The sequence below is a fragment of the Euprymna scolopes genome, chromosome 20, assembly GCF_053919585.1.
Source record: "Euprymna scolopes isolate OS-2025 chromosome 20, ASM5391958v1, whole genome shotgun sequence".
NCBI classification, from domain to species: Eukaryota; Metazoa; Mollusca; class Cephalopoda; order Sepiida; family Sepiolidae; genus Euprymna; species Euprymna scolopes.
Window position 1 is genome coordinate 81,114,155 of NC_136501.1, and position 15,576 is coordinate 81,129,730.

A 15,576-nucleotide genomic window follows, 5' to 3' on the forward strand; every position below is an offset into this window, starting at 1 on the left:
TCATGTTCGTAAACAGTAATTCAAATAATATAGTAATCCTCATCTCAAGTTCTGAAACAGTAATTCAAATTATATAGTAGTCCTCATCTCATGTTCTGAAACAGTAATTCAAATTATATAGTAATCCTTATCTCATGTTCTGAAACAGTAATTCAAATTATATAGTAATCCTTATCTCATGTTCTGAAACAGTAATTCAAATAATATAGTAATCCTCATCTCAAGTTCTGAAACAGTAATTCAAATTATATAGTAATCCTCATCTCATGTTCTGAAACAGTAATTCAAATTATATAGCAATCCTCATCTCATGTTCTGAAACAGTAATTCAAATTATATAGTAATCCTCATCTCATGTTCTGAAACAGTAATTCAAATTATATAGTAATCCTCATCTCAAGTTCTGAAACAGTAATTCAAATTATATAGTAATCCTCATCTCATGTTCTGAAACAGTAATTCAAATTATATAGTAATCCTCATCTCATGTTCTGAAACAGTAATTCAAATTATATAGTAATCCTCATCTCATGTTCTGAAACAGTAATTCAAATTATATAGTAATCCTCATCTCAAGTTCTGAAACAGTAATTCAAATTATATAGCAATCCTCATCTCATGTTCTGAAACAGGAATTCAAATAATATAGTAATCCTCATCTCATGTTCTGAAACAGTAATTCAAATTATATAGTAATCCTCATCTCATGTTCTGAAACAGTAATTCAAATTATATAGTAATCCTCATCTCATGTTCTGAAACAGTAATTCAAATTATATAGCAATCCTCATCTCAAGTTCTGAAACAGTAACTCAAATTATATAGTAATCCTCATCTCAAGTTCTGAAACAGTAATTCAAATTATATAGTAATCCTCATCTCATGTTCTGAAACAGTAATTCAAATTATATAGTAATCCTCATCTCATGTTCTGAAACAGTAATTCAAATTATATAGTAATCCTCATCTCATGTTCTGAAACAGTAATTCAAATTATATAGTAATCCTCATCTCATGTTCTGAAACAGTAATTCAAATTATATAGTAATCCTCATCTCATGTTCTGAAACAGTAATTCAAATTATATAGTAATCCTCATCTCATGTTCTGAAACAGTAATTCAAATTATATAGCAATCCTCATCTCAAGTTCTGAAACAGTAACTCAAATTATATAGTAATCCTCATCTCAAGTTCTGAAACAGTAATTCAAATTATATAGTAATCCTCATCTCATGTTCTGAAACAGTAATTCAAATTATATAGTAATCCTCATCTCATGTTCTGAAACAGTAATTCAAATTATATAGTAATCCTCATCTCATGTTCTGAAACAGTAATTCAAATTATATAGTAATCCTCATCTCATGTTCTGAAACAGTAATTCAAATTATATAGTAATCCTCATCTCAAGTTCTGAAACAGTAATTCAAATTATATAGTAATCCTCATCTCAAGTTCTGAAACAGTAATTCAAATTATATAGTAATCCTCATCTCATGTTCTGAAACAGTAATTCAAATTATATAGTAATCCTCATCTCAAGTTCTGAAACAGTAATTCAAATTATATAGTAATCCTCATCTCATGTTCTGAAACAGTAATTCAAATTATATAGTAATCCTCATCTCATGTTCTGAAACAGTAATTCAAATTATATAGTAATCCTCATCTCATGTTCTGAAACAGTAATTCAAATTATATAGTAATCCTCATCTCAAGTTCTGAAACAGTAATTCAAATTATATAGCAATCCTCATCTCATGTTCTGAAACAGGAATTCAAATAATATAGTAATCCTCATCTCATGTTCTGAAACAGTAATTCAAATTATATAGTAATCCTCATCTCATGTTCTGAAACAGTAATTCAAATTATATAGTAATCCTCATCTCATGTTCTGAAACAGTAATTCAAATAATATAGTAATCCTCATCTCATGTTCTGAAACAGTAATTCAAATTATATAGTAATCCTCATCTCATGTTCTGAAACAGTAATTCAAATTATATAGTAATCCTCATCTCATGTTCTGAAACAGTAATTCAAATTATATAGTAATCCTCATCTCAAGTTCTGAAACAGTAATTCAAATTATATAGCAATCCTTATCTCAAGTTCTGAAACAGTAATTCAAATTATATAGTAATCCTCATCTCATGTTCTGAAACAGTAATTCAAATTATATAGTAATCCTCATCTCATGTTCTGAAACAGTAATTCAAATTATATAGTAATCCTCATCTCATGTTCTGAAACAGTAATTCAAATAATATAGTAATCCTCATCTCATGTTCTGAAACAGTAATTCAAATTATATAGTAATCCTCATCTCATGTTCTGAAACAGTAATTCAAATAATATAGTAATCCTCATCTCATGTTCTGAAACAGTAATTCAAATTATATAGTAATCCTTATCTCATGTTCTGAAACAGTAACTCAAATTATATAGCAATCCTCATCTCAAGTTCTGAAACAGTAATTCAAATAATATAGTAATCCTCATCTCATGTTCTGAAACAGTAACTCAAATTATATAGCAATCCTCATCTCAAGTTCTGAAACAGTAATTCAAATAATATAGTAATCCTCATCTCATGTTCTGAAACAGTAATTCAAATTATATAGTAATCCTCATCTCATGTTCTGAAACAGTAATTCAAATAATATAGTAATCCTCATCTCATGTTCTGAAACAGTAATTCAAATAATATAGTAATCCTCATCTCAAGTTCTGAAACAGTAATTCAAATTATATAGTAATCCTCATCTCATGTTCTGAAACAGTAATTCAAATTATATAGTAATCCTCATCTCATGTTCTGAAATAGTAATTCAAATAATATAGTAATCCTCATCTCATGTTCTGAAACAGTAATTCAAATTATATAGTAATCCTTATTTCATGTTCTGAAACAGTAATTCAAATAATATAGTAATCCTCATCTCAAGTTCTGAAACAGTAATTCAAATTATATAGCAATCCTCATTTTAAGTTCTGAAACAGTAATTCAAATTATATACTAATCCTCATTTCAAGTTCTGAAACAGTAATACAAATTATATAGTAATCCTCATCTCAAGTTCTGGAACAAAAAGCATGGTTTACCTTGTTGCAATTCCATATAACAGAATATTTATATCAATTCATCTGCAGGTATGATCAGAACTGATAACTAAATTTGTTCTAATAAAAATAATTTTGAAATTAGTTCTTTACTAAACTTTACGTCATAGATGTAATAAAACAAAGATTAAAAGCAAAACCATCATTGCAAACGCTGTTATTGAATAAGGTTGTATAGAGTCACTCACAAGAATGCTAGGAATTGGAGTTGAATTTTTTGATCTTTAAAAAATCAAGTCTACATATTGGAAGATTATAAGGAGGTTGATGCTACCAGATCAGGCTGTCTTAAAATACCGGCTTCTAAACAAGCACCAAGCATTGATGCAATCCGTTTTTTTGGATTCCCTTTGCAAATCTCAAGTTCTGTAAAGTCAAAAATAATTTTTCTCTACCAAACAACCAAACCAAAAATCGTGAATAAATATTTTAAAAACTTGAAGCATAAAAGATTTTTCCAAAATTACTGGATTCAATGTTAAATAACCCGAAAAAGGTTTTATAAGTCATAAAACAACCAAACCAAAATAAGGAATCTTAGATATTTTGAAATTGGAAAAGTTTAGATAAATCTTATACCTTCGGACAAACCTGATTGGAAATAACAGAAACGAATTCTTAGTTAATGAGATGTCTTTTTGCAGAGTAATATGCAAATTAGTTAACTTTATGACTCCAACACATACCCATGATCAACATATTAGCGAGGTATTCTAACGTGTGATTGTGAACGTTTTCATTTTGCTGTTAGAGCAAAACATGGTGTCACTTTACAAATATTACAGAATAATTCTTTGCTTGTTCAAAGTTGATTTTGGAGGGAGGTAAAATGTTAAATCAAGTTATTCCTTATTAGACGGCATTAATTGCATAATGATGTTGACATGTTAAATCACCAAAGTTAAGTGATTTTTTACTATAAAACTTTTATTTCTCTTTGTGTTTAGGCTGATGGCTCGGCTGTTGATGTTCACATAAATTTAGGACAGATTCCTGTCCAGCAAATAAATGAGTCCCAACAAAGAGTTAACCACATTAAAAAATTGTTAAGTCAAATTAAAGCTGTTTTATCTCGTTTAGAGGTAAGTAATTATTATTGTAAAATTATAACTTATTTTTACAACAAGAAAATTCTTTTTTTTTTTTTCTTTTTCTTTTTTTGCTGTTTTTGTTTTCGGTTCTTAGTTGTGTCATGTTATTCTCATATAAAGTTTTAGGATTACAACAGTACAACAATGGTATGCATGAACATGGCTGTACTAAAAAAAAGGGAGATCCAATATTAGCTCAGGCTGACTAAATACAAAAGATAAAATATCTGAATGCTTGAGAAGGAACAAAACTGAACCAAACATGAAGGAAAGTGAAAATGACATAACAGATGTAAAGGATGAATATATCTTGAAAGTGTCCATTAAAAAGGAGAGAAGAGCAAATGCAAGAATAACACAGACCTCTACAGAATAGTCATAAGGAGTGAGAGGTCAAATTAGGACATCAAACCTTGTAGATTCAGGAAAGTGTAGCATAGTCTGCAAATGAAATACCTAAATAAATAGAGCAAACTTTGGACATTGGGTACTGTTGTAATCTTGAGACTTGATCACCATGATTTTAATACTTTTACTTTAATTTTTCTTAATCTTTCAAATTCAGTGATTAGCCATTTTGTGTCATCCCACTTGTGTAACTTATTGTCTCCGTTGTACTTTGCAAAGGTCATATATAAATTTAAAGTTCCTCAAATGCTTAGGCGTAATGCTGCTTCTTTTAATTATTTGTCACGAAGCTAGTATTTTTGTTGAGGATTCCACATTACATAAAATTGAAAAGAAATGCTTTTTTGATGTACCGTAGGCTCTCAGCTGGACCGTACCAGGGAAGTGAGTGCACATCCTCACTATGTGTTGATTTATTTTTGCATTTTCTAAATAAATGACAAATGTTTGTCAATTCAACTAAAAATCACAATCTGTCAAATTCTAAAAGCGCATTCAGAATTACATTCCAATCTTAACCCATGTTTTATTTGCATTCCAACAGCGAATTCTTCATTAATTCCTAAGCTTAACTTATATTTTGTTCAACACACTTTCTGTTACCACAAATATCACAATCATTGTTACGATTAGTATCACTATATTCTGTTGTCATGCAGCTAGTGATTTGACAACAGTAAACCGATATTTAATATAGCTACCTGAATTGAATCTGGGTTCTTTTTATGGCGGCATGACGTGGCCTTTGCTAGAAACGAATCCAAAGACACATTTTAAAGTAACTTGGTCTTTATGATGCGAATTGTAGACTAACCACTTGTGCAAATAGAAAAAAAATTACAAAAGTGTCCAGTATTTTTCCAAATTCACAACTTTATAGGCAATAATTTGTGCTATGAGCACGCATTGCAACAGAAACTATTGACTTTGTTTAAAAATGTTTTAAATTTTGCATACAAGGTGTGGAAAATAACTTCCTATTAACTGCTTGGAATATAATTCTTACAAAAAGGTGAACATAAAAAAAATCTGTAGTAGTAAATTTTAAAGAAAATTTTATAAGTGTCAGCCTTTGTCATCAACTTTATAAGTTGCCTGAGAACAACTTGAACCAATTTCACAAGAAAATTTCAACCTACCAGTCATTCAAAGCAACAGTTGATTCAGAAAACTGGAAATCTTCACATTTCCTGAGCAGTGTTTCTGATAAAAGGAACGCTCGGATCCCCATCTGGCATCAATTGAAATGGATGGCTCTCGTCTAGGGGAGGCTCCATGTTTTGATAAGCTACAGGGATTGAGCTTTACTCCTGACCTGAAATGGAACACGTACATCAAGTCTGTTGCCAAGATCGCTGGAAAAATGGTAGGATCCTTCTACCGCTCCAGAAGATATCTCACTACTGATGAAATTCTCTATCTATATAAAAGGCAAGTACGTCCAAGGATGGAGTACTGCTGCCACATCTGTGCAGGAGCTGCTAAAAACAGCCTATCCTTCCTTGACAGAGTACAAAATAGACTTCGTGGCCTAGTGGGGGATGCTCTTTTCTCTTCCCTGCAGCCTCTCTCCCATAAGAGACATTGCGAGCCTTTGTTTTATCATTATTTCCATACCCCCCCCCTCGTCAATCTTTCGCGAGAAACGCACGTCTAGCTGAAACCACTGTCAATAATTTTCCCCATTCTTTATCTGTGCCTAAATCAAAACGTAGATTCCATGAACAAAGCTTCTTTCTTAGAACTGCACGCCTGTGGAATTCTCTTCCGTTTGCCTGTTTCCCACCTTACTACAACTTGGAGGCCTTCAACAAATTCCTGATAAACCGCCCTCTTAAATAAGACACTTTATCAAATCTCCATTACTAACGAGTACTACGATATCCCATTGACTACTGTACACGCAATAACCCTTATCCCCTAGTGGCTTCCGGGCCTTGATAAGTGGTGGCTATCATGCAAAAAAAAAATTAATTATTTTTGAGTATGGTAGAAAAAAAAGTTTTATCATAAAACTTTTTATGTGTTTTTTTTTTGTTTTTTTTTATAACCTTTATAATCATTTAAAATGTATTTTTGCAGTAAATAATATATATTTTTTATATAACCTTTATAATCATTTAAAATGTATTTTTGCAGTAAATAATATATATTTTTTATATAATCTTTATAATCATTTAAAATGTATTTTTGCAGTAAATAATATAGAGGGTGTCCGTAAAGTTACTATACAGTCGAATTACATCCTGTGCGTTTTCTGTTTTCCAATATCGCTTCAAAATAAATTTGCACTCTTCCAAAGTTAGCTTGCGTGGCATGCTTGATTAAATAAACCTGTAAAAAAAATAAATATTAACTATTAATACAAATATAATACAATAAAACAGACTGTATAGTAACTTTACGGACACCCTGTATATTTTAGCGTCTTAATGTTTACGCTTTTTTCAAAGTGATAGCATTTTTTTCTTCTTATAGAATCCTTCAAGTTGCAGTACTGCTCAGTCAGAAAATAGTTCCCCAGGAAGCAGCCACTCCCATGATTTTCCTAGTACAATTGACGGTCTATCTGATGCTGAAGCTGACAGTGGCCAAGCAAGTTCAGGTCAACAGTCAAACTCTGAGCAATCGACTAACAATGGCCAAGCTGTAAGGTTAGCAGCCATTTTATATTTCTTCACCCCAAACTTTCAGATTTGTTCATGAGAATAATTAAAGAGTTTGAATAAATCAAAGAAATTATGCTATTTCAAGATTATCTAGTAAAAAAAATTATTGCTGATATTTATTATACAAAATGAGTTCATCATTTGTTTTTGGAAGAATTTTTTTCCCCTTTAATAATACAAAATTCATGCTAAATCTTATCTCGGGATTAAGTTAGGTTTGAAAAAAAATGTTTTAATTATAATTAGCTGTAATTTATAATTAACTAAATGTGCCCCTTTCTCTCTCTTAGCTATCTGTATTTCTCTCACCCTTTCTATTAATTCAAACACTTTCTAATATTTCTTTGTCTCTGATTATTTAGAGAAAAAGTGACAAGTTACCATCTAATTCATATACTTGTCTGTATCCACCACAAACATGTGAAGTAGATAGCAAAATAAGTCTATACTTCTATAAAGAATAATAGTATATCTACATAGTAATAATGATAAAGAAGTAAGAAAACTTGTAGTTATGCAAGGTTTTAACAGAATTCAGTTTATGAATTTTCAAATTAAATCAAAGTAAAATAATGATATTGTAACCCAGCGGGTCACAGGTATGTCTACTACCATAAAATATTCTGTTTTGATTTTATTTAAGGCTGTTTTTACAATTTTGAGTTGTATTTTTAATTAACAATTGCTATGTGTATTCTATTTTGTAGCATCTTTTATTTAGGTAATTTCTCCATCATATATTGGTCCCCTGATTTATCAAGAGAGGGACCTATGTTTTTAGTGGCATCTGTCTATTAGTCTGGACGATTGCCAGATAACCATCCATTAGTTTTTCCTGCAATTTTGCCACAAATTGTATTTTATTAAATAGATATGCACAGTAAAAAAATTTTTGTTGTAAAAATTCCCACTGCATCCCCAGGAGCTCAAAAGAAGTCAAAAATGCCATAAAATGGTAAAAAAACATGTTTTGCCCCATAACTTTTGATCCATTCATTAGATTTTTCTGAAACTTGGCCAAAATTTGGAGCCCATTGTTCTTAATATATATCCAGTATGTGTGACCATGGCAAAATTCTGGTTCACGTCCCCAGGGACTTTTAGTGCTAAAAAACACCCCTTTCGTGGCTCTTTTTTCATATTTCTCAACAAAAACTTGATATGTCTGACTATATAGTAGTTTTTCATGGTGGTCCACTCAAATATACATGTGTAAACTGAAAATGCACCTTATCTATTTACACTGGGATTCAGCCTCTCCAGGGGCTCAAAAGAGGTCAAAAATGGCCCAAAATACCCCTTTTTTTTTTTTTTTTTTTTTTTTTTTTTTTAAAGTTCGCTGCCTTCCCAAATATGCCCATTATCTATACTCCTATAAATTTTTATTTTGCCCCATAACAAAAGGGGTGGGGGCTGTAAATTCACCCTTGTCCGTTCGTTTGTCTGCGCTTTTCTCAAATTTTTAATTTAATTGGAATTTTTAAAAATTTTGTACAAACATTAAACATGATATGAGTAATTTTAAGAAAGAACAGGAAAGTTTTTGACTGTTGAATAGGATGACTACAGTGTGATTTGTCTTATTAAAAAAAAAAAGAACTTTTTAAAAATAATTTTGGGTAAAATAATGATAAAAAAAATTACTTTTTGGTTGAATTAATTTGTTAAATTGAACGTTTATTGTTTTTTATTTTTTAAAGAAATTGAACATGAAGTTATTTTAAGTTTGGCTCAAATAACCTTAAGTTGGCAGATCAAACTTGTTTCTGACTATCCAATTTTCATTAGTTATTATTATACCATGTTATTGGTAATAATATAATGCTATAATTTATTTATAAAAAATACTTTTTGCATCCCATTTTGAATCAGCTAAAAATTGGCGGTTTCAAATTTCTTTATTTTTTCTTTTGTTAAATCTGAGCCCCTCAATTCCAAGGGTGGTGGAGCACATGAGAACGTCTGTACATTATGAAAAGTCCTTTCTGCGTTTTTCAAGTTTTCATTTATAAACCAGCGTTTATAAATGAAAACTCAAAAAAAAAACAGAAAGGAATTTTCATAACTTTATTCTATTTTACAATATCAACACCATCCTTTTTTCACACACTCCTAATTTATGTCCCATAGGAGTCTAAGAGCTAATTTCTCAAAGGTAAACACTCAGGATATCCACACTATCCAGTGATCAAATTCATTCATATTTTCATTTCATCGATAGCATCTCTAATTTGTCATTCCTTATGTTTATCTTAATTTACCTACTTTTCCAATCAACCAAAAACTCAAATATTCTCAAAGCATATTTGCATTCCAACAGCGAATTCTTCATTAATTCCTAAGCTTAACTTATATTTTGTTCAACACACTTTCTGTTACCACAAATATCACAATCATTGTCACGATTAGTGTCACTATATTCTGTTGTCATGCAGCTAGTGATTTGACAACAGTAAACCGATATTTAATATAGCTACCTGAATTGAATCTGGGTTCTTTTTATGGCGGCATGACGTGGCCTTTGCTAGAAACGAATCCAAAGACACATTTTAAAGTAACTTGGTCTTTATGATGCGAATTGTAGACTAACCACTTGTTGTGCAACTAATTCTGAGAAGAATCAGAACATCTCAGGCTTGACTGTGTTTTTGACTTTGTTCAGGAGTTTCTTAGCTTTACCTTGAACCTTAGTAGTGAATAGTTCTTGTGACTCTCATATGAATGTAGCAGAGCTCCGCATTCATCATTTTTTCTTCATATTTGGCACTCTCAAAATTGCTATCTCTCACCAAGGTCTGTATTGGTTTCCTGGATCCTGTTGCATTTTTGTTTTTCTTCTAACATCTTGATCAATTTTGTTCTGTGGATATATTCAGGGCTTTTGATATGATCTTTCTTGCTAGTTAATCCTTCCATATCTCTGTCACAATTTTTTAGCTCACATTTCATAGTTTTCAAGGAGTACTTAACTGCAACTAAGATTTCTGAAGTTTTTAATCTGACACATATTACAATAATGTTAGGTCACTCTCAATATTTTGGTGCTTTCAAATCGTCCATAATTTCCAGTTCTAAAACTGACCACTAATTCTACTTCACATTGTTCCAAAATATAAAAATAATGATCAAATTTGTCTAAAACACTCTGTATATTTGTATGTCAGCTAGATGCTGTCTCTTCTGTCAATTTCTTTTGTGTTATTCCTAATATCATTATAGGAATATTTATTCATTAGTATTTTTCTTTTTCTTTTGTTTAGTCCACCTCCAGCATCTCTTCTTGTGGAGCTCATGGGAGAAATACAGGCGGTCCAATTAAGACTGGAACCCTTCCTCAACCAATATACAGCTTTAGCAAATAATGACACAGCTTACAACAATGACCAAGTAACATTTCTTTATTATCTATTATTATATTAAATGTGAGTTAATCAACATTTGTTTCCCCTAAAGCTTTTTTCCTACATACTTTAATAACATAAAATAGATGCTAAAATATACCTTACTTCAAGGAAAAAAGTTGTTTCAATTCTAATTAAACATAATTTATTATTAACTGAACAAGTCACTCATATTTCTCTAGATTATTTCTTTAATTCATCTCACACTAATTTGACCATTCTCTAATATTTCTTTAATTCATCTCACACTAATTTGACCATTCTCTAATATTTCTTTAATTCATCTCACACTAATTTGACCATTCTCTAATATTTCTTTAATTCATCTCACACTAATTTGACCATTCTCTAATATTTCTTTAATTCATCTCACACTAATTTGACCATTCTCTAATATTTCTTTAATTCATCTCACACTAATTTGACCATTCTCTAATATTTCTTTAATTCATCTCACACTAATTTGACCATTCTCTAATATTTCTTTAATTCATCTCACACTAATTTAACCATTCTCTAATATTTCTTAAGGTCTCTGAAACAGAAAAAGTGACCCTTTTGTCAATGTAATCATCTAATTTACACCTATCCGTATACAAACCCATATGTAAATTAGATGGCAAAATAAGTTTCTTTTATATAATGTATTATTACTAATACTACTAATATAACATAATATCAAAGTAAAGATACTTATTTCTAGTTAGGAAAGAATACCTTGAGATGTTTATAAATGTTCAGATAAAATTCAAATTTGAAATAATGGTTGTGGTTGTTACTCACATACATCATAAAAAATCTATTCTTGAATTTTCATTTGATAAAATTTAGATACCATGATTTAAACAGTTTTAATTATCTTAAAAATACCCAAAATAGGATAGTTTGAAAAAACTGAAACTAAAATGAAAGTACAAAACTCCTAGCAGTGGTGGCTATATACTAGTCTAGAAAATATAGGGCAAATTGTTTCTTTTATTGTTCTATAAAATGAATGTTTGATTCTGATTAGTCAGTTTATTTTGTGAAACTTTTGTAAATGTTTTTGATGATAAACTAATGAATTTCAATTCCATTTATTTAATATTTAAAATATTTTGTCCATTAAAGAAATTTCAAATGGATGTCATCTTAACTAGAGAGCAGGAGAGGAATTAGCAAATTTATAATGTTTATAATTAGAAAGCGTGGCTAGCTCAATTGATAGTGTTTCAAGCTAAGGATATAAAGATCTTGGTTTCAATCTCAGCATCTGCTTTTTTTTTTTTTTTTTTTTAAATGGCTTTCAAATTCCTAGCAAATACTCATGCAATTATAGTTTTAAAGCAATCTGATTCAATTAATAATTTAATAACAAAGCAATATTGTAATTAAATTTAAAAACATAAAAATATTTGAAAAATGAATCTGTTTGAATTAAAAAGAAAAACAAAGAGAAAGTAAAAACATTGAGTAATGTTGAGTAGGTAGACTTAATATATTTTGAATTATTTTTATCTAAGCCCTCCAACCACATAATCAGAATCAAACATTAATTTTGTAGAACAATAAAAGAATCGATTCGCCCTACTTTATTTTCTAGACTAACTGTACATAGCTACCACTGCTAGGAGTTTTTGTACTTTCATTTTAGTTTCATTTTTTTTTTTTCATAACCAGCATTAAAATTGCAAATCCTTTTTTCTTAGAACTAATCCTTTAAAAAATTATCATTCTATTGTAATGACTTGCAAAATTTGTTTTTTCTCTCTTTTTTAGTTTTTTTTAATTTTAATAGTTTATTGTATTGGTGCTATACAACTTGTGATATGTGCATAAGTTATTTTAAATCTTTTAAACTTATGTTACCACTTGTTTGTATTTGTGCTTGTCACCTCTACGTGACTTGTTTTTCATTTTCTATTAACCTATTATTAAGCAAAATCAATGGCGTAAAATGCTAAAATGTTTTAAAAATCCTATTTACAAAAAACTCACTTGATTTATGTAATTAAATCTGTCAGAATGCATTTTAGTTTCTTAAATAAATCTACCATTTTGATCTTTTTAACATTTGAATAGAAAAAGAATTACTTTGTTATCTTTAGAAATTTGAAAGAATTAAACTGTTGAATGGAAAGTTATTTTTGGCTTTAAAATTCTTGGGAAATCCTCATTTAAAGTTTGGAAACTTTTTTAAATTAATAATTTAATGAACAAATTAGATTGTAAATAATTGAATTTTACTTTCAAAATCTGATTAAAAAAATGCTGGTGCAACCAGATCAGGTTGTCTGAAGATGGCTTCCTGACTCAAATGCACCTAACACTTTTTTGTTTTTCTTTGCACAACTAAACCATGTTCTGCAAAGCCCAAAACAAAAACAAGTCCTCCTCCCTCCCCTCCCTTTTTTCTTTTGCAACCCCCACTTCCCTGCTGGCTTTCTAATTTAAAACACAGAAAACCAAGAATATTATAAACTCTTTCCTTTTGCAGAGCTAAATCATGTTCTGCAAGGCCAGAAATAAAAACAAAATCCACTCCATGTCTGTATCTTTATCTCTACTCTACAAAATCAGTAAATTGGAATCCATGAATAACTATAAGATATAAACAACTTGAACCTTTTCTTTTTCTGTCTTGTCAGTAGGACGTCAGAATAAGCCACCTGCCCATCTGCAGATGGTAAAAATCCCTCAATGAGGCAATCAGTTAGCTGCAGGTGGATACCCATAACGCCTTAGGACGTGATCCTGGTGATTGAGCTGACCTAGACCTGGGTACGTAGAAGTCTAGGTACTGCAACACATCACTTAGGTTCTTTAACTAGACGGGCGGTCAGAGAGGCCCAATCGGCCAGTCACGCCCAGCCCCTAGCACTTACATGCAAAATGCCAACTACCATAATAAAGAACAAAACTCAAAGTTACTTCATCTTTTTTTCCTCACTACCAAAAATAGGCAAATAAAGTAAATGCTAGATGTTGGCAAGAGTCAATCAATTGGAAAGACCAGAACTCAACACTCCATCTGAACATATTTTGAGGACATAATGAACAGGAAATAGAAAGTGCTTGAGGACTCTTATCAAAAGAGTATATCCTCCACGTTGCCCAAACATGGTCAAGGCAATTGTGTTCCCCCCCTTACTATGTCCCAATTATGGACTCCGAGGTGGATAGGGAGCGTGATTATTGAAAAATAAACCCCAAAATACATGGCTGAAAAAAAACATACTTCCCCCTCAAAACCCTTCAAAGAAGCCATTCCTATGACTCTGACCTCTCTAACTCAGATGATCAAAAAGATTTAAAACTAGGAGAACGATACCATCTATAGGCAAAGGAAACTTCCCAAGATACCTAGTTATCGAGTTAATAAAAAAGAAAAAAATTGGAGATTTATCACCTTTTCTAATAGGAAAGATATTACCAACAAAAAGTAAACTAAAAACAATTAAAGAAAACAAAATGGAAACCTACTAGTCAAAATAAACAATCATAAAGATGCCCAATCTCTACTTAAAATGAAAAATTTCCATGAGTATATAAGTGCAAAGTCTTTCCCCACGAAAGACTGAACACTTCAAAAGGAGTGATTTGAAGCTACAAACTATCATTTGCAACAGAGGAAGAAATAATAACTGAATTGGAAAAACAAGGAGTGATCAGTAGGGCTAGGACAACAGAATGTTCTTTTCATTGTTTTGACTCTCGAGTGTGTATATGTTGATATCTTATATGCTTTTATATAGAGTGATGTGGTTCTCGGTTGATTAACTGTGTTGAATATATGCTCGAGAGTCAAAACAATAAGAATTTTCTGTTGTCATAGCCCTAGTGATCAGCCACATCCGTATCAACATAAACACAATAAAACAATAACCACCAATACATATTAACTTTCAACACACCAACAATATCCAAAGAAATCAAGATCAGCTAAAACATAAAAGTAGATACATTCTAGCTCCACTAAGGTGTTTTAACTGCCAAAAATATGGACATCATAAAGAAGTCTGTAAAGGAAAATGTGACAACAGAGAGCCAGACCACACCGAAGAAGAATGCGTAAATGAAATGCACTAACTGCAGAGATAACCCGGCCTTCTCTAAAATATGTAAAACATATAAAAAAGAAATAATGGAAATCAAGTACAAAAAAAATAACTTTTACAGAAGCAAGAAAAATAGTTGATACATACTTGAAAGACAACACATATGTTGAAACAACAAAGACAACTAAACCATGCCAACCTAATGAAAAGTATATACGATCAATATAAGGAACTGATAAACGAACTGATTATATTAAACATTAAAGAATGACCAGAATTTCAAAAACACTCTAGTTAAAAAAAATAGACACAAGTAATCAAGATGGAAAAAAATGAACACGAAGCCAGAACAACATCCCAAGCAAGACCCAGATCGACATCCAGAGCCCAAAAAAAGAATTCTCCCTAACTAAAACCAAATGCATACACTTCTGCCAGCAATGAAAACTACATATGGTTCCATCTCTTAAACTCAATAATACAGAAATACCAGTAGCTTAAAAACATAAATTCTTAGGCATTGTCTTTGACAAAAAACAAACCTACAAACATTACATAAAATATCTGAGAGGCAAAAGCAATAGATCAGTTCAACTAATGAGTGATTGCAAACACCTAACTGGGGAGCAGACTGACGAGTTCTAATAAAACTCTACAAAGTATTAATCTGATCAAAACTAGACTATGGCTGAAACAGCCAGGAAATCCTATTTAGAAACATTAGAAATCATCCATAACCAAGAACTCAGACTGACATTAGGAGCTTATAGCACTTCTCCAGTTAACAGTTTATATGTGGAAGCCTATGAATGTCCACTCCACCTAAGGTGGAGAAAAACTTG

General features: G+C 30.7%; 1 protein-coding gene across 4 annotated transcripts in view; it reads left to right on the forward strand.

Annotated features, from left to right (window-relative positions):
* LOC145241490 (large proline-rich protein BAG6-like) overlaps positions 1–15,576 on the forward strand; it is a 322,214-nt gene that overhangs the window by 235,005 nt on the left and 71,633 nt on the right. For all 4 annotated transcript variants that reach the window (XM_080104490.1, XM_080104489.1, XM_080104493.1 and 1 more), the window contains 3 exons: positions 4,076–4,210; positions 7,106–7,281; positions 10,557–10,683. In XM_080104490.1, coding sequence (XP_079960616.1) covers positions 4,076–4,210; positions 7,106–7,281; positions 10,557–10,683 — 438 coding nt within the window. The remainder of the gene's footprint in view (positions 1–4,075; positions 4,211–7,105; positions 7,282–10,556; positions 10,684–15,576) is intronic.